The sequence below is a fragment of the Juglans microcarpa x Juglans regia genome, unplaced genomic scaffold, assembly GCF_004785595.1.
Source record: "Juglans microcarpa x Juglans regia isolate MS1-56 unplaced genomic scaffold, Jm3101_v1.0 JmScfU0001, whole genome shotgun sequence".
Classification (NCBI taxonomy): domain Eukaryota; kingdom Viridiplantae; phylum Streptophyta; class Magnoliopsida; order Fagales; family Juglandaceae; genus Juglans; species Juglans microcarpa x Juglans regia.
Window position 1 is genome coordinate 55,974 of NW_024475745.1, and position 17,175 is coordinate 73,148.

The 17,175-nt window shown below is 36.2% G+C and overlaps 1 protein-coding gene across 1 annotated transcript; it reads left to right on the forward strand.

Annotated features, from left to right (window-relative positions):
* Nucleotides 1-9,934: 9,934 nt before the first annotated feature.
* On the forward strand, nt 9,935-15,015 carry LOC121245179 (AP2-like ethylene-responsive transcription factor BBM). The gene is made up of 9 exons (XM_041143455.1): nt 9,935-10,353; nt 10,633-11,281; nt 11,383-11,465; nt 11,651-11,659; nt 12,018-12,106; nt 12,533-12,606; nt 12,715-12,765; nt 13,343-13,419; nt 13,735-15,015. Exons 1-9 carry the CDS (start codon nt 10,113-10,115, stop codon nt 14,610-14,612), a joined length of 2,151 nt encoding a protein of 716 aa, XP_040999389.1. The 5' UTR covers nt 9,935-10,112; the 3' UTR covers nt 14,613-15,015.
* Nucleotides 15,016-17,175: the final 2,160 nt, after the last annotated feature.

The window sequence follows — 17,175 nt, forward strand, 5'->3', positions numbered from 1 at the left end:
TGTTATTTATGTCAAGTGTATCAATTATTACCTTGTATAGCAGTCAATGTATATTCTGCAAGATGTATTTCACATTCCCTATTGATTTGTATCTATTATATAATGAATACGTAGCATATGGTTTTAGTGAGTTAGCCAAAACCTTTTTACTCAAATTTGTTCATGGCATCAAAACTGTCATAAGCTCACGCTCCTATCATGGCTCCATGGCTTCACCCTCAAACAATTTGTCTACTGCTCCTTTTGTTTTTCCATCTTTTACCCAAGTCACTGGTGTAAAACTTGATGGCAAAAATTATTTACAATGGTTGTCTCAATTAGTTCCTGTACTGAGAAGCCATGGTATGATGGACATTGTGGATGGTTCTTAACCATGCCCTTCTCTCATGACCTCTGATGCTCAAGGCAAAGAGGTTCCTAATCCAGCCCATGCCCTTTGGGTGAAGAAGGACCAATTCCTTCTTTGGTGGATTAATGACTCTCTCTGAAGCAGTACTCTCCACAATATATGGATTGCAAACTGCTCACCAAGTCTGGACAACTCTTGCTAGTTGATTCGCTTCACAATCATGATCTCAAGTTTCACACTCAAAAAGACAACTTTAGTGTCTTTCACAAGGTAACAAATTATGTACTGATTATTTGCAACATGCTAAGCTCTTAGCAGATTAGATGACTGCAATTGGGAAACCAACTGAGAATGAGGATTTAATCATCTTTATCATCAGTGGACTTAATCCTACATTCAATGCCTTAGTTACCTCTTCTACTCTTGCTACTAGAGACAATCATTTATCCTTCTTGGATTTTCAAAATGAACTACTTAGTCACGAGATGCTACTCCAGCAGCAAACACCTTCTCCTAACCATCAAATTTTGCCTTGTTCATGCCCAAAAACCAATACTTCACAGGTCACCAGATATCCTTCTCGCAATAGTCCACAACAATTTCAAAAGAAAAATAAAATGCCCAAGCCTACAATTTTTCACAAAATGGACCTAACAAACCTTCTGGAGGCATGTCTTTAAAGTCTTAACAACACTCTAATGGCCAAAATTTTAGTAACATCAACAAACCTCCATGCCTAATCTATGCTAAAATCAATCACACAACTCTTGATTGCTTCCATAGGATAGACTACTACTACCAAGGTCGACATCCTCCATCCCAACTTGCTGTTATGGTGGCTCACAATAAACAAGAGTTGGAAGAACAAACTTGGTATGTTGATAGTGGTGCAAATGCCCACATCACAAATGATCTAGAAAAACTAAATCTGCAACAACCTTTCCAATGCAATGATACTATGATAGTTGGTGATGGAGCAGGGCTTCAAATTCAAAATACTGGTTCATCAATTTCCACTCATCTACCTCTCAATTCCAACTTAGAAATGTGTTGCATTGCCCAAAGGCCTCGGCTAATCTTTTACCTATCAATAAGTTCTGTTTTGATAATGATTGTCACTTTGTACTGACATCTACACATTTTTTTGTGAAGGACAATCAGACCAAGGCAACCCTCTTGGCAGGCAAAGTTGAAAATGGGTTGTATCCCTTGCAGATTCTAGGATCTTCACTCAAAAATAAACATGCTATTACTGTTGTTATAGGCCTAATGACCACAATTCCTATGTGGCATTTTAGACTAGGACATCCATCATTTGTACTAATCTCTCAAATAATAAAAGAGCATCAACTACATGTTTCTCCAGAAAATAACAATGAGCATCCATTTTGTAATTCTAGTCAACTTGGCAAAGGCAAAAAGCTTCCCTTCTCTCATTCATCTCGAATTTCTATTGCACCATTAGAACTCATTCACACGTATTTATAGACATCTCTTGTTCCATCTGTAAGTGATTATAGATATTACATAATTTTTGTGGATGACTTCTCAAGATATACATGGTTTTATCCCCTGCACACCAAGGTTGAAACCTATGAGTGCTTTGTCAAATTTAAAGTACTTGTAGAAACTCAATTCTCCTGCCAAATCAAGAAGTTGCAAGATAATGGAGGAGGTGAATTCACCTCACTTCATTTTAAATCATCTCTAACTCAAAATGGAATTGTGCATCGAAAGTCATGTTCATATACCTAACAACAGAATGGGTTGACTAAGAGAAAACGCAGACATATCCTTGAGACAGGCCTTACACTTCTTGCGCATTCAAGCCTCTCAAATTGCTACTGGGTTGATGACGTTCTTACGTCCATCTTCATCATAAACAGGTTGCCCACTACTGTCCTTGATCACAAATCTTCTTATGAAAGATTTTTCAAGCTAGTGCCTAACTATTATTTACTCCAAGTCTTTGGTTGTAAGTGTTTTCCTCTTCTTAGACCTTATAATTCTCACAAACTTGAGTATTGGTCCAAGATCTGCATTTTCCTTAGTTATAGTCATGTTGGTTATCGTTGCCTTGAGCCTATTTCAGGTAGAGTTCATCTCTCAACATGTGGTTTTTTATGAAAGATCTTTTCCAACCAAGTAGCACGTTGTGTTGCAACTGCCTTCTAAGATTAATGCCACTGCTGATTCTCCTTTTGTCTTTCCTGTAAGTTTTCCTGATTCTATTTTACCAATAGTTGTTGCTGAGTACTCTAGTAATGCCAATACTTCCAATGATTTTGCTGAGATACATCCCTCTAGTGATGACAATTTACTTGTGTCACTTGAGCAATCTGCTCCTATGAATGATCAAGGCATAATTTTCTTGTGCCTTGAAGCCCTTCTCTCAAATGGTACCTAGACACTTTGTCCAAGGCCACAACATCACCATGTTATTCGTAACAAATGGGTCTATAGAATCAAACAGCATCTTGATAACACAATTGATAGACTTAAAGTACGTTTGGTTACAAAAGGATTTGAACAACAACTTGGGATAGACTATACATATACATTTAGTCCAGTTGTTCAAGCATCTACAATTTGTATTGTGTTGGCTCTAGCAATTCACTTTAATTGGCCCATTCAACAACTCGATGTGTCTAATACTTTCCTCCATGGAGAGCTCATGGAAGAAGTGTTCAGGAAACAACCTCAAGGATTTGTTGACTCTAGGAATACAAACTATTTTTGCAAGCTTCACAAAGTTATTTACGAACTTGAACAGGCCCCAATAGCTTGGTTCCATTGTCTCTCTTCCTCACTCATTGATCTCGGGTTCACAGCTTCTCTAGTTGACTCATCCTTATTCATTTTTGTTCAAGGCAACATCAAAGTATTCATGCTCATATATGTGGATGATATAATAATTAATGGAACTCATCTGTCTATGATTATGTCTTTGATTTCTAAGTTGCAGCAGCAGTTTCCTCTCAAGGACATAGGTTCCCTCAGCTACTTTCTTGGCATCCAAGCCACACGTGCAGCTGCTGGCTTGCACCTTTGTCAATCCAAGTATATTCAAGACCTTTCTTCATCGCACTCGTATGCTTGGTGCTAAACTCACTCGCTCTCCTTGCTCCTTAAGGTCTAAACTGTCTTAACATGATGGAGACCATCTCTCTGACTCATCAGTTTATCAACAAGTGGTTGGCTTCTTACAATACTGCACATTGACAAGGCCTGATATTGCCTTCTCAGTAAACAATTGCACAATCCCATAATAGTTCAATGGTCTGCTGTAAAACGAGTGCTAAGGTACGTGGAAAAACTCTGGTGATCATGGACTCCTATATACTACAGGTAGTTTGCACCTTCAAGCATTTTGTGACACTAACTGGTTAAAGAGTCTAGATCATGATCATCAATATACTTCTGGCTTTGGAATATTTTTTGGCAACTCTCTTGTTTTAATTGTGCTGAAAATATCACCACATATGTAATCATCATAATTAAGAAGTTCCAAGGTATCAATAAGTTCATCCTTAACTTTGTGAGCAAATAAATGAGGTAATCCATCAATAATTTTTTCTTTCCAATAAGGCTTATGACTATCGTCTCTAAGCATTACTCTGGACATGTAAACATCTTGATACCATCTATAATCAGACATTTGACGACATATCAAATTATTTAAATAATCACTTTTACGGTTAGTAGTGTTGGAGGGAGTTCCAACAAAATGTTTAACAAGTGTAGATCAAAATGTTAACACTATTAAGAATTCTCAATCCAAAGGTTTCATAAAAAATTAGTAACCCTTTATCATCATGCTTAATGGCATTCTGAATGGTTTCTATTGCTTCTCCTGTGAGATGTTTATCCCACCAGTGTGTAACAACCCGATCCTAGGTTTAATATAAGTTTTATGTAATTTTAAATATTTTATTATTAATATTATGTTTATTTTATCATATTTTATATTATTAATAAATTGTTAATTTTAATAGAATTGTTATCGTACCATTATTATTATTAGTATTCATATTTTATTGTTATTAGGATAACTCATACTTTTTACTTCCACGTTTTCCCTCCTCTCCACCCCGCACGTCTCCACTCCTATGCTCATGCACGTCTCTTTTCCTCTAGGTTTCCTCTTGATTCATCACCTATATATATGTATAATTACGCTTATCACTTCGGGATGGAAAGAAAACTCCAAGCCGCAAACCTCAAGCTTTCCCCTCCATGTACGCTCAGCCCCTCTGCCCAAAGTACGCCGACACCGTTGACCACCTCAAGGGACGACCAACCAACTACTCGGACAACACGGTAAGCCCCTCCCTGCACCTCAGTCATGCACGAAATGCACCCCTGTTTTGCACTCACGGAACAGAGCACACCCATTCCATGAAAAGTCGTCCGGACACTACTCAGTGAGACGTAGCAACCAGAAAGGCCACAACTTGATGATGGAACCACACGCTGCACAGACCATGCATGATCGTGAAGGACCTCCAAGCACTGTCACACGTATGCCACGCGGTGGCTTCTTGCCGAGCACCTCGAAGCTGCCAGTTCAGGTTGTTCTGCCGACCACCCCAAGATGTCGGAGCACCACCCACGGTGCCAGAAACCGCCGACCAGCTCTTCCCCGGGGCACCTACTCCATCCCGATTGGCCTACGACCCTCAGCCACCCAGCTCTGCACGTGCTCCTCCCTCCCTCTTGGTTGCACTGCCGCATGGATCACTTCCTTCGGCGTCGCATCGTTGTGACCCCCGCCAGCAACCCAAAACCGCAGCACGTCAGCCTCTCTCTCGGTGAGCCCTTGCTTCGCGCGCCTCTCTCTCCCGAGTCCTCTATTTTTCTGCAGAATATATATGTATTTGCTTTAGGTTTCAGTTTACTAAGTGCAATTGTGGATAAATTACAAGTATGCCCTTTTAAATCTAGTATCTTGAAGCAATGTTTTAATTATAAATATATTTATAACCTTACGTTTAAGTATATGTTAATTATGAATATTATTATGTCATTTTAATTAAAGTTGAGTTTAATGTTTTAAGTTGAGTTTAATTTTATTAAATAAATATATTAGTCAAATGCTCAATTTATTAAAAAAGTGTTTAAATAATTGAAAATATATTTTAAAGTATACTATTGAGCCTAATAACTTAGTTAATATTTCTTTTGTCGATTTAGTAGGATTTTAATAAAATTATTATGTTAATAGAAAAAATAAAGAAATATGTTAATAATATTTAAATGATATTAATATTTATTAGATTTCTTATAAGATTTAATAATTATGTTAAGAAATGAAACTTAGTTTAAGAATTTAAGTTTTATGAATTATTTGAAAATAGTTCGAGTATTCTACTAATTTATAAATTAGTATTTTAAGTAATTTAAATACTATGATTTATTCGATTATGGTGTTAAACAAAAGATTTATTTGACTATCTTCTAGATTATGAATTTAATTAAGTAGGATATTAGTACATATTGATTCTAGAAAAAATTAGTGATAGTTAATATTGCATATAGGTGGCGAGCTATGAAGTGAGATTCAAGAAGAAGCATAGCGAGGTAAGTAATTTGATCATAAATTAGGATCATCACAGTTCAGCTTATATATAAGTATTATTCAAGCCAGTTCATTGACAGCCATTATTTATGAACCGCTCATGTCATATGTAAGCATGTCATCTAGCATAGCATACGATCATGTCATTCCACATCATGTTCAAATTCAGAAATTATAATTATGTACGTATTATGTCATGCATCTCATGTGTATAAGACACGTAAGCTATCTTAAGTTCAAAGTGCAAGATAAGATCAGATCAGTTAATAATCAGATGGTCATTCAGATGCATGGTACCTATGTAGTTTAGTTTTAGGGTGGATGTATAAGCCATGAACTCAGTCATGGTCCACCATAGTATACCAGAATACTATCAACGGCTACCCTTGCTGCAGTGGGACATGGGATCGGTGCACAACCTCGTACACAGGGTTAAGTGTGTTGGCTAGTCAGTTAAATCAGATAAATCAGTCAGATCAGTCAGTTACTTCAGTTAAAACAATTATGCATAGCCTAAGCATCAGTATGAATAGTCATGAATTTAAACTCTCAGTATGAAAGTTTTTATGAAAACCTTATGTTTATTATGTTTATGTTGTGATGGATTTCTTGCTGAGTCTTTGACATATTTTTGTTTGTTTTTATGTTTTTAACCACCCAGGTGAGGATGATGAATATGAGCAGGCAGGCCAGGAATAGAAGGAGCATTAAATTTTTTTTTTCAGACTTTCTAAAATAAAACATGCTTTTATGACATGAATTTTGTTCATTTTATTTCATTTAATGTTTTTAGAAGACTTTTTATTAGACCTTTTCTACAAAATAAATTTCTAATTTCATTTATGAAATTTAAGATCTCTTGCCAGATTTATTTTTATGAAAAACAAGTGGCACTCTTAGCCTACGGGAAGGGGGTGTTACAGAGTGTCGAAGCATTCCAGAAAAATCAGTAGTTTAAAATAGTGATAATCTTAGACATCTAAGATTGTTGTTAATATAAGCATTTGTAACCATAAACATTTTATTCATGGTATTGAGGATCTCTTGTTCAGATAATCCGTCAATATTCCATTCGTAAATTTTGTCAGCAGAATAAGAAAATTGAGTTTGAAACATTCTTTTTTCAAACTGTAAACCGGATGGTGTTGGTCTAGGATACCAGAATTATCAAACATGAGCCTCCTACTTCGGCTACCCAACTTGATATTGCTAACGTATAGGTTTACTACTCTTGGTAGTATTCTCATTGTTAAACTTGTTTCCCTTTCAACTGCTCTTAGTACGCCTTATGATCCCTATGCCAAACTTGTTAATTCTACTCAATATTAACATGCTTCCAAAACTGAGTACCCCAAAAAAATGTTTTTCTAGAGCCTGTTTTATGTTGAACCAAATAGGTCCATATATACAAACTCCTTCAAAACTGCTGCGAGTTATTTTCCACCAAGTTTTCATTGGATTCTTGGGAATCCAACAAAAAACCTCCAATACTATTCTGCTATTCTAGTATAGAGAGATTCTCTTGTTATTAAACCTATCTATGATAAGATCGATAAGACTAAATTAATTTATCATAGTGCTTATATAGTAAATATTATTACCAAAGAAAAATGGGGATCCCATCCTTATACAACGAAGAGGCTCCCAAATGCTGCCATTGTTTAGTTACTATGATTATATTGATGCATAGTTCAAATCCATGTTGTTTCAGACTCCGGAGATGTCACACTCTTGGTTTATGAATTTTGACAAAAAATTCAAAACTGAATTTCCCCTCTGGTTTGTACGATGGTAGCACCAATTTGGCCCTGTTTGAAAGAATCATTTTCAGATTTGAGATTATTGATCTCAACTTTGAGTTCAATAATTTCTTTTCTAATAATACCAACTTCTCGTTGTAAATATTTGTAGAAATTTCTTTAGATTTTTTCTTTTCAAATCTTCCCAAAATTTCTTGAAAATTAATTTTTTGTTTAGAAGTCTCAGTAGTAAATATTATGAGAAATTTACTAAGAGATTATTCTCAACAAATGAATCTCAGATGAAAATGAAGTATGAGCTCAATATTGCTCATGTTTGTCAGGATAATGTTTGTTTTAAAATTCATTTTGTGCTTGTTAAAAATATGACTAATAAAAAGTTTTTTTCAAGTAAAGCAATATCTATAATAGTAGAATAATTATTGTTAGATGATTCTTCAGTAGTTTCAACAATAACAACTTCTATGCTATTGTTATTTAAAGTACTGATAGATGGTTGTTCTTTCTTAATATCAGCAAGCATTTGATTGATTTTATCAAGAGTATTAACGTGTTTGTTTTTGAAGTCAAGTTTTAGCCTATCTTCTGGTAAAATAATTAAAGGTTTTTTAACAGTTTTTAAAACACATATATATGGATTAATTTCTTTTGGTTTTGATTTGGTTACGTAATGCATTTTCTTTTCATACAATTGAATCGGTATAAGTTGCAACATGTAAATAGATAAGGGTAAGGGGTTTGGCCTTTTAGTCTTTTGAAAAAAAGAAAAACAAATGAAATTTTAATGACTTTCACAGGTGAAATAAAAAGGTTCAGTTTTACACAAGCTAGCACTGAATGGGATATCACATCAAGTGATGCTTTTGGACCCCTTGTATTTTTCTTCCAATCTGTCCCTTCAAACTAAAACTTGAGAATGAAATAATAAGCTCCGAGAGCCGGAAGACAAGGGTTAGTGTCCTCATACAGGGGTGCAAGGTGCAAACCCTATCGCCCATTTATTTTTTTCACTTTTTTTTAAAAAAAAAAAAAAGAATATGTTTAGGATTCCCCTCCTCTGCATTTCTCTTCATTGTAAAAAAGTGTCAGTCATGCATGAATTATTGTTTTGTGCACAGTTGAGAGAGAGTATTTCTCAGAGAGAGAGAGAGAGAGAGAGAGAGGATCAGAGACTCCCGGTTGCAGCGGGGTATCGCAGTTTATGATTAGGACTTGGGGAAAATAGTTAAATAATATAACATGGATGAATGGAATGTGAGAAAGTTATGGGTGTTTGTTTGTAGGCAGAAGAGGGGAGAGAGAGAGAGAGAGCAATGAGATGAAAAGGAGGGTGTCTGAGTCTGATAACATGTCTGACAAGAAATGACTACTGTCCAGGTGGGCATGAATAAATGGGTGTGGAGAGGGGCTGCGTGTGGGTTTCTTGTCACACTTCGTCGGATAAAATAACATCTTCTTCTACAGGTTTTCCTCAGAAAGAAGATATCCAGCTAGCTCGATCGAGAAGTTCTATCTCTAGCTATATGATATATACAGAGTTTGATTAAGCTTGAGTCTAAATAAATATGAAATGTTAGGTTGAACAGAATCAGGGATACCAATTTTGAAGTCCAAGCTGGTGGGTAGGAGGGATATGTAACAGGCCGCTTTGGTTTGAGATTACGAAAGCACGTGCTCGTAGGTATGACCCATCCATGTGCGTTAGGCTTATTACCACTCATAAAATCACTAATTCTAAACTATGTTTGGTTTGATATCAAAAAGAACTTTAAATTACTACCCACAGAAGTACAACATGCCTAATTCATTCAAGATTAATTATTGCTGCTCTTTCACCTTTTTGATTATTCTTTTCAGAAAACTCATGCATTCTCATTTAGACAGGGAATAATAGATCAGAGAGATTTAGTGATCTTATAAATCAGCCAAAAAAGAGAAAGAATGGTGTATATATGTATCTTAAAACCTCATTTTGTAGTGATGACATTGATGTGGGCGCCTAGCTCGATCCTTTTATAAATACCATATTACTATCTCCCAAACAAAACAAAAAACAATTAAGAAAGCCTCTACCATGTTCTGTTCTCATTTATCAAAGAGCAAGTAATAGTTTAAAGATCACACAAGTGCTCCTAAGTAAGAGGCGCCCATTTAGGATTTGTGTCCGTTCGAGTACTCTCGATTTATGTATATATATATACATATGATCTTCATGTTGCTTCGGAAAAGGGGTTTTTCATTTTCTCCTCGTATTTTTTGACCTTTCCTCTTATCGTCCTTCTGTTCTCCATCATGGATTCTCTCTCTCTCTCTCTCTCTCTCTCTCTCTCTCTCCCCTCTAGTTCATGCATGAACTAGTTCCTCATCTCCCTCTGCTCAACTCCAATCAATATTATTTTCACCCACAAGTCCTTCAAAACGATATATGGCTTCCATGAACTGGTTGGGTTTCTCTCTTTCGCCTCAAGAACTCCCATCGCAGCCTGCTGATCAAGATCACTCTCAAAACACCGAGCCTCGCCTCGCCTTTAACTCTGACGACATCTCCGGTACAGATGTCTCAGGCGACTGCTTCGATCTCACTTCTGACTCGACTGCTCCATCCCTCAACCTCCCTCCCCCTTTCGGCATACTTGAAGCATTCAATAGAAACAATCAAGCTCAAGGTTGTCTCTCACCACACACTCGCTTATCTCTTTCTCGTCTTTGTAAAGTTGAAGTACTCCTAAAACCCTAATCATCTATTTGATTCTTTGAAAGTCCAAGTAAAGGAAAAAGAGAGAGAAAAAAGAAATACTTAGAAATGGCAATATTATAATCTTCAAGCAGTTCGGAGCTTTTGTTTTCCTTTGCTTTTTATATATATTTTCTAAGAACCCAAGCTAAAAACAATATTACATAAGCAGAAATCTCTGATTTTTAACTATTTTATGCCCGTTTTGCAGATTGGAATATGAAGGGTTTAGGGATGAACTCGAGTGCTAACTACAAGACCACTACAGACCTGTCAATGCTAATGGGTAACCCGTGCAGTAGCCAAAACCTTGAAAACCAAGACCAGCCAAAGCTCGAGAACTTCCTCGGCCGACACTCTTTTGGGCATCACGAAAGCGCCGCATACAATAACAATGGTGACTACATGTTCAATAACTGTTCCTTACAGTTACCCTCAGAAGCACCAAACGGCGTGGCAAGCAGTGGCGCCGGCGGTTGTAGTGGTAGCATCCACAACAATAACTCTATTGGTTTGTCCATGATCAAGACCTGGCTGAGGAACCAACCGGCACCAACGCCTCAGCAGGATAACAAGAACGATGGTGCGGGTGCAAGTAGTGGTGGAAATAACGGAAGCCTAGCAAGTGCACAAACCTTGTCGCTTTCAATGAGCACCGGATCACAGTCTAGCTCGACACTGCCACTTCTTACGGCGAGTACTGCTGGTGGTGCAAGTGGTGGAGAGAGTTCCTCATCGGATAATAAGCTGCAGAAGACAACACCTGGGCTTGATAGCCAAACTGGTGCTATCGAGGCAGTGCCAAGAAAATCCATTGATACATTTGGACAGAGGACTTCAATATACCGTGGTGTAACAAGGTTTGCTAAAATTTGTTCATCGATCAGTATCTTTTGCGTTCTTATATATAATACATTTTAGTTGTTTTTGTGATAATTAATGTTTCGAGGATTAAACTCAGGCACAGATGGACGGGCAGATATGAGGCTCATCTTTGGGATAATAGTTGTAGGAGAGAGGGACAAACTCGTAAAGGAAGACAAGGTAGAGCATATATCTTTTCTACCCATTGCGGCATCTCCAAAATCAACAGCTAGCTAGCGTCTCTTTTCGATTCCTTTTAATTAATAAAACATGACGTTGTATTTTAAGTACTCGTGCTTTCCTTATGTGGGTTTTTTCTTTTTCCCATCTCGTGATCATTTGGGGCGTCCTCAACATTCTTGCAGTTTATTTGGGTAAGTATAAAAGGACTCGTTAGATACTTCTTCTTCTTCTTCTTCTTCTCCTTCTTTTTTTTTCTTTTTTTTTTTTTTAATCTTTCTTTCTTATTCACTACAAGAAAATTATTTATTTATAGTCAACTATTTCTTACGAAAATAACTATTTCCTACTAAAATGAGTCTGTTTTCATTACAAATAATTATTATCATCACAAATAATTCGTCACAAATACTCATTTTTTTTGTAGTGATTATTACTATTATTATTGTTTTGTTTTGATTTCTGGATTGAAATTTCACTTCAGCGCAAACAAAAAAAAAAGAAGAAGGAATATTTTATGTTTATGGGCCATGCTTGTTTAATTTTATGTAGGAGGTTACGACAAAGAAGAAAAGGCAGCAAGAGCTTATGATTTAGCAGCACTGAAATACTGGGGTACAACTACCACTACAAATTTTCCTGTAAGTTTCCACTGATGATCCTGATCTTCTGGTCAATAACTTAAAGTACTGAATTAGAGTTAAGTGACCGCCAAGTCATTTTATCTACTGGTTGTATTAGAATTAATCTCCCAATGTTTGCATTAATATCAACATATAAACAGTACTTCAACCTTAAGATAATGGGGAAATGTCAGGACTACTGTATATATATATATATATTAATTGAAATGCATGCACATTATATATATATATATATATTCAATGTGTTCGTGTAGTAGTCCTATATACAGAGCATCGATCCCCGGTGAACGGGGGATGTTGTCCAATATATATAACCTGCAGTGAAACAAATGGTTCTCCAATGTATTTTATAACCATTATATTAAGGGTTTTGATTTCTGACATTTTGTCTAATTTCTTCCTTTTTTAACGACAAAAATTCAGATTAGCAACTACGAGAAAGAGTTGGAAGAAATGAAGCACATGACTAGGCAAGAGTATGTTGCATCTTTGCGAAGGTAATTAATTTTAATTCATGATGAATTCAGTTTCTCTATGCTTTACGCTATATATGATAAATTTTAATTTATGAATTGACCAATCAATTTGAGTTTTTCTTGGTGCAGGAAAAGTAGTGGGTTTTCACGGGGTGCATCTATTTATAGAGGAGTGACAAGGTAATAAGAGTTTAATATTGTATTTATTAATAATAATAATATGATATATTAAGAAATGATAGTTGTAATCATGAGTGTGTAAGAGTCGCATAATCACTTTGAAAAAAGTTAATAAATACGGAATCCATGAAAAAAAAATTAATTTTTTAATAGTAAATCCTATTCTTTTTCAAAACGACTGCACGGTACTTGTACACTCTAGGACATTACTCTAATACGTTTAACTGGGAATGTGCATGGTTTTATACATAATTAATGCAACCTATGTATATAGCTACTTCATGTTGGACTTTGGTTCTGGTCATGCATGCATGTTTTCCCATCTCCTTCCTTTGTTTATTTTTTCTTTTTCTGGAAATCTCGTATATATTTAGAAATCAATTAAATAGTCAGCTCTTGAAATTAACAAGAATAACAATATGGAAAGGAATAATACGAGTACTAACCTATCGTGTTCCTATTGGAGTATATAGTTACTCATCAGTAATCTAGACAGGGCATGATGTGGCCGTTGCAATAGTAGTATTCATGTTCTTAACTTCTTATATATACAGCTTGCTATTGGTTTTTGTAACAGACACCACCAGCATGGACGATGGCAAGCAAGAATAGGAAGAGTTGCAGGGAACAAAGACCTTTACTTGGGAACTTTTAGTGAGTTCTTATTCCGCATGTGAATTAGTTTGTTCTTTGAAAATAACCCTATGGTACTTCCAAACATACAAGAAAACTATGATAGGTGTGAACTTCGTAAATTTCTATATGGAAGATGAGAGATCTGAAGCTGTGTACGGAAGAGCACCCTATCCAAATGCAGTAATATTATAGTATATAGTCGAAGAAAAAAATATTAAAGAATTACATCGAAAGAAGATACAAATTAACAGCCACCAGGCTGCATTACGTATTTAATAACATTATCGGGTCTGGTTTACGTTCAACTTCATTCCATTTTCTTATTAAATGTAGGCACCCAAGAGGAAGCAGCAGAGGCCTATGACATTGCTGCCATCAAGTTCCGAGGACTGAATGCAGTGACAAACTTTGACATGAGCAGATATGACGTTAAAAGCATACTGGAGAGCAGCACTTTGCCCATTGGTGGGGCTGCGAAGCGTTTAAAGGATGTTGAACAGGCTGAGATGACTGTGGACGGACAAAGAACAGATGATGAAAACATCACTTCTCGGTTAACCGATGGAATCAATGGCTATGGTAGTGCTGTACACCATGGCTGGCCTACCCTTGCATTCCAACAAGCTCAACCTTACAGCATGCACTACCCATATGGGCAAAGGGTTTGGTGTAAGCAAGAACAAGATTCTGAAGCTCCAAACAACTTTCAAGATTTTCATCAGTTACAACTGGGAAATACCCACAATTTCTTTCAGCCTAATGTTTTGCACAACCTAATGGGTATGGACTCGGCTTCTATGGAGCATAGTTCTGGCTCTAACTCTGTCATTTATGGCAGTCAAGGAGGCGCAGATGGTAATGGTGGAGTTGGGTATGGAAGCAATGGTGGCTATGCAATCCCTATGAGTACGATAATTACCAACGATAGCAACCAAAGTCAAGGCAATCACGGAACTTTTGGTGATAACGAGGTGAAGGCACTTGGTTATGAAAACGTGTTTGCCTCAGCAGATCCTTACCATGCCAGGAACTTGTATTATCTTTCACAGCATTCATCGGCAAGTGTGGTTAAGGCCACTAGCGCTTATGATCAGGGCTCGTTGTGCAACAATTGGGTGCCAACTGCTGTGCCAACTCTCGCGCCGAGGTCAAGCAATATGGCTGTTTGCCATGCAGCAGCTCCAACTTTCACGGTGTGGAATGATACCTAAAGAATTAAAGGGATGAAAAATGGATTGGAAGAGCGAACGATGTAGGGAGAAAAAAGTATGTACACACCACTGATTTCCTAGTTTTGATTTTTCATTCTCCTGTCTTCCTTCTAGTAGAAATTTACTAAATGACCCAAGGAAGATAGGCCTCTTTTTTTTGTCTCCTTTGTGAGTTCTAACTTGCAGGCGTGCAAATTTTATAAGGGTCAAGCTATAATAGCTGAAGTTCAGCAATAGCAAGTGTATACTCTCACTTGCTATGAATTTTGGGAGCTTCAGATCAAAATGGATGGATCCTCGGAAAGTTTTTATTTACACCAGCCTTTGTAATTTTGAATAACATAACGATTAGATACAAAGAATGGGGTTTTCCATTTGTTCGTTCCGTGTTTCTATGCAAGTTTGACTGATTTTTTAGTGCATATATTGCATTACAAACGAGAAGGTACTAATTTGTTAATATAAGTAGTTCTATATAATATTCGGGATCATGCTTTACCTAATCATGTATTTATTATGCAACCAATTATTGATTGAGCACATAAACTCACTAACTATATATATATATATATATATGCATGAGAGATAATTCATTAAATGTTTCACTAAAAGCTTATCATCGTCGGGTCACAACAAATACTGCATCCCGCATTATAAGAAAACTATTTATTTCCTGTCAGTTATTTCCTATTAAAATGACTACTTTTTACTAAAATAAGTCTATTAACCTCGTCACAAATATTCATTTTTCTTATAGTGTCATTTTAAACTTATGGAATATATATATATATATATATATATATATATATATATATATATACACACACTTCCGCTAAAGATTATGATATCATTTTTCACTCGATCAATATATAAAAGATGAAAGGACAATGGGAGCTAGGGTTGGCTAAGAGCAACAAGCTCGACCTTCTGATCTTAAGTTGTCACTTAATATTTAATTTAAGCCGGCCAAGAGTACTAACCCTACAATTAGTATCTTATGAAATTAACGAGCAATTAATTAAGGTTGGTGTGGTTGATTTGATCACATGATCATCATGCAAATACTCATTAGCAGCAGAATTTGTGGGTGCAATATTATGTGAACTTATAAATAAGTTGCATGTGAATCATGTGTTGCTCGATCGGATGCTAATTAAGTCCTAAAAATGGTTATTTACTGGGTAGCTAGCTAGATCAGTTGTAATTAACTCACAAACTTCACTCTCTCTCTCTCTCTCTCTCTCTCTCTCCTTCTATCTCTCTCTCTTTTTGAGGGAATATGGTGTAAAATGTAAAATATGTCTAGCCCTTGATCTTTATTAATTAGGTTCTAACATATACATCATGCACGTGTACAATATAGACGGCCAGTTTCAACTTTCTATATATTAATGCCCGCTCGAAACTCTCACATGTATGTACATTACATAATCTTAGTTTAAACTAAAATTAATGCTCTTTAGTCAATTAATCTTTTATTTTTAAACTTAAGAGTGATTTGAGGATTTTTCTAGTTTGTAGCAGATCACTCTGAATTAATAGGGGGGGAACTATCCAGTGAGCTTTATATATATTATTATCGTCATCAACTTATCACGACATTAATTTCCAGTACACCTTATTCATCAAGACAATTTAATCTTTAATTTCCTAGTGGTTCCAGATAATTAAATCATATTTTGGCTCTATTTGGTTGTTAAACTCATCTGATTTAAACTCAGTTCAGTCTAATTTTAAGCTAAAAAATCTAAACACCCAACTCTCAAATTATTTAACTCATCTCAACTCAAAACCTCTTTATACGTGGGACCCACAACCATGTTTCAATTTAATACTTCTTTACACGTGAGACTCATAACCTCTTTTAACTTCTCATAAAATACATCTAAACTCACCATAACATCCAAACACATTTAAACTCATTTTAGGTAGACTCAACAAAACTCACTCTACCATCTCAACTCACTACTACACATAAAGAACTCAACTCAACATCCAAACGTAGCCTTAATATGATTTAATATTGTAGTTAGCATGAATATATTTGTTTGGTACTATAGTTGCTAGACTAGTACTATTGGTTGCTATCGCATCAGGGTGATAGTCTTAAATAATGATCAAGACATACGTAGGGGTGGGCTCTGACTCCAATGGAGTCGGAATCCCCACCTCCGACTCCGACTCCGACTCCAATTGGGTTTGGAGGTCAAAATCCCCTCCAACTCGGATTGGAGTTCGGAGCTTGGAGTTGAAGCTCAGAGTAGAAAATGGGTACAAGCCAACTCGAGCCACACTCAAGCGCCACTTGAACCAACATCACCTGGAACAAAAAATCTAATTTTTACAAAAAAAATCGAAGTTCTAAGCCCACATGGGCTTCGACTCCGACTACTGGAGTAAACTCTAACTCTGAATTTCGTAAACTCCAACTCCATCAGAGTCGGAGTCTTGTCGGAACTTTCGGAGCTCGAAAATTTTGCTCAACCCTAGATGTAGGCACGGTTACCCTCGTCATATATATAGTTGAAGTGTTTAAAAATAAACAAAGGGGCTGGTACTCAAT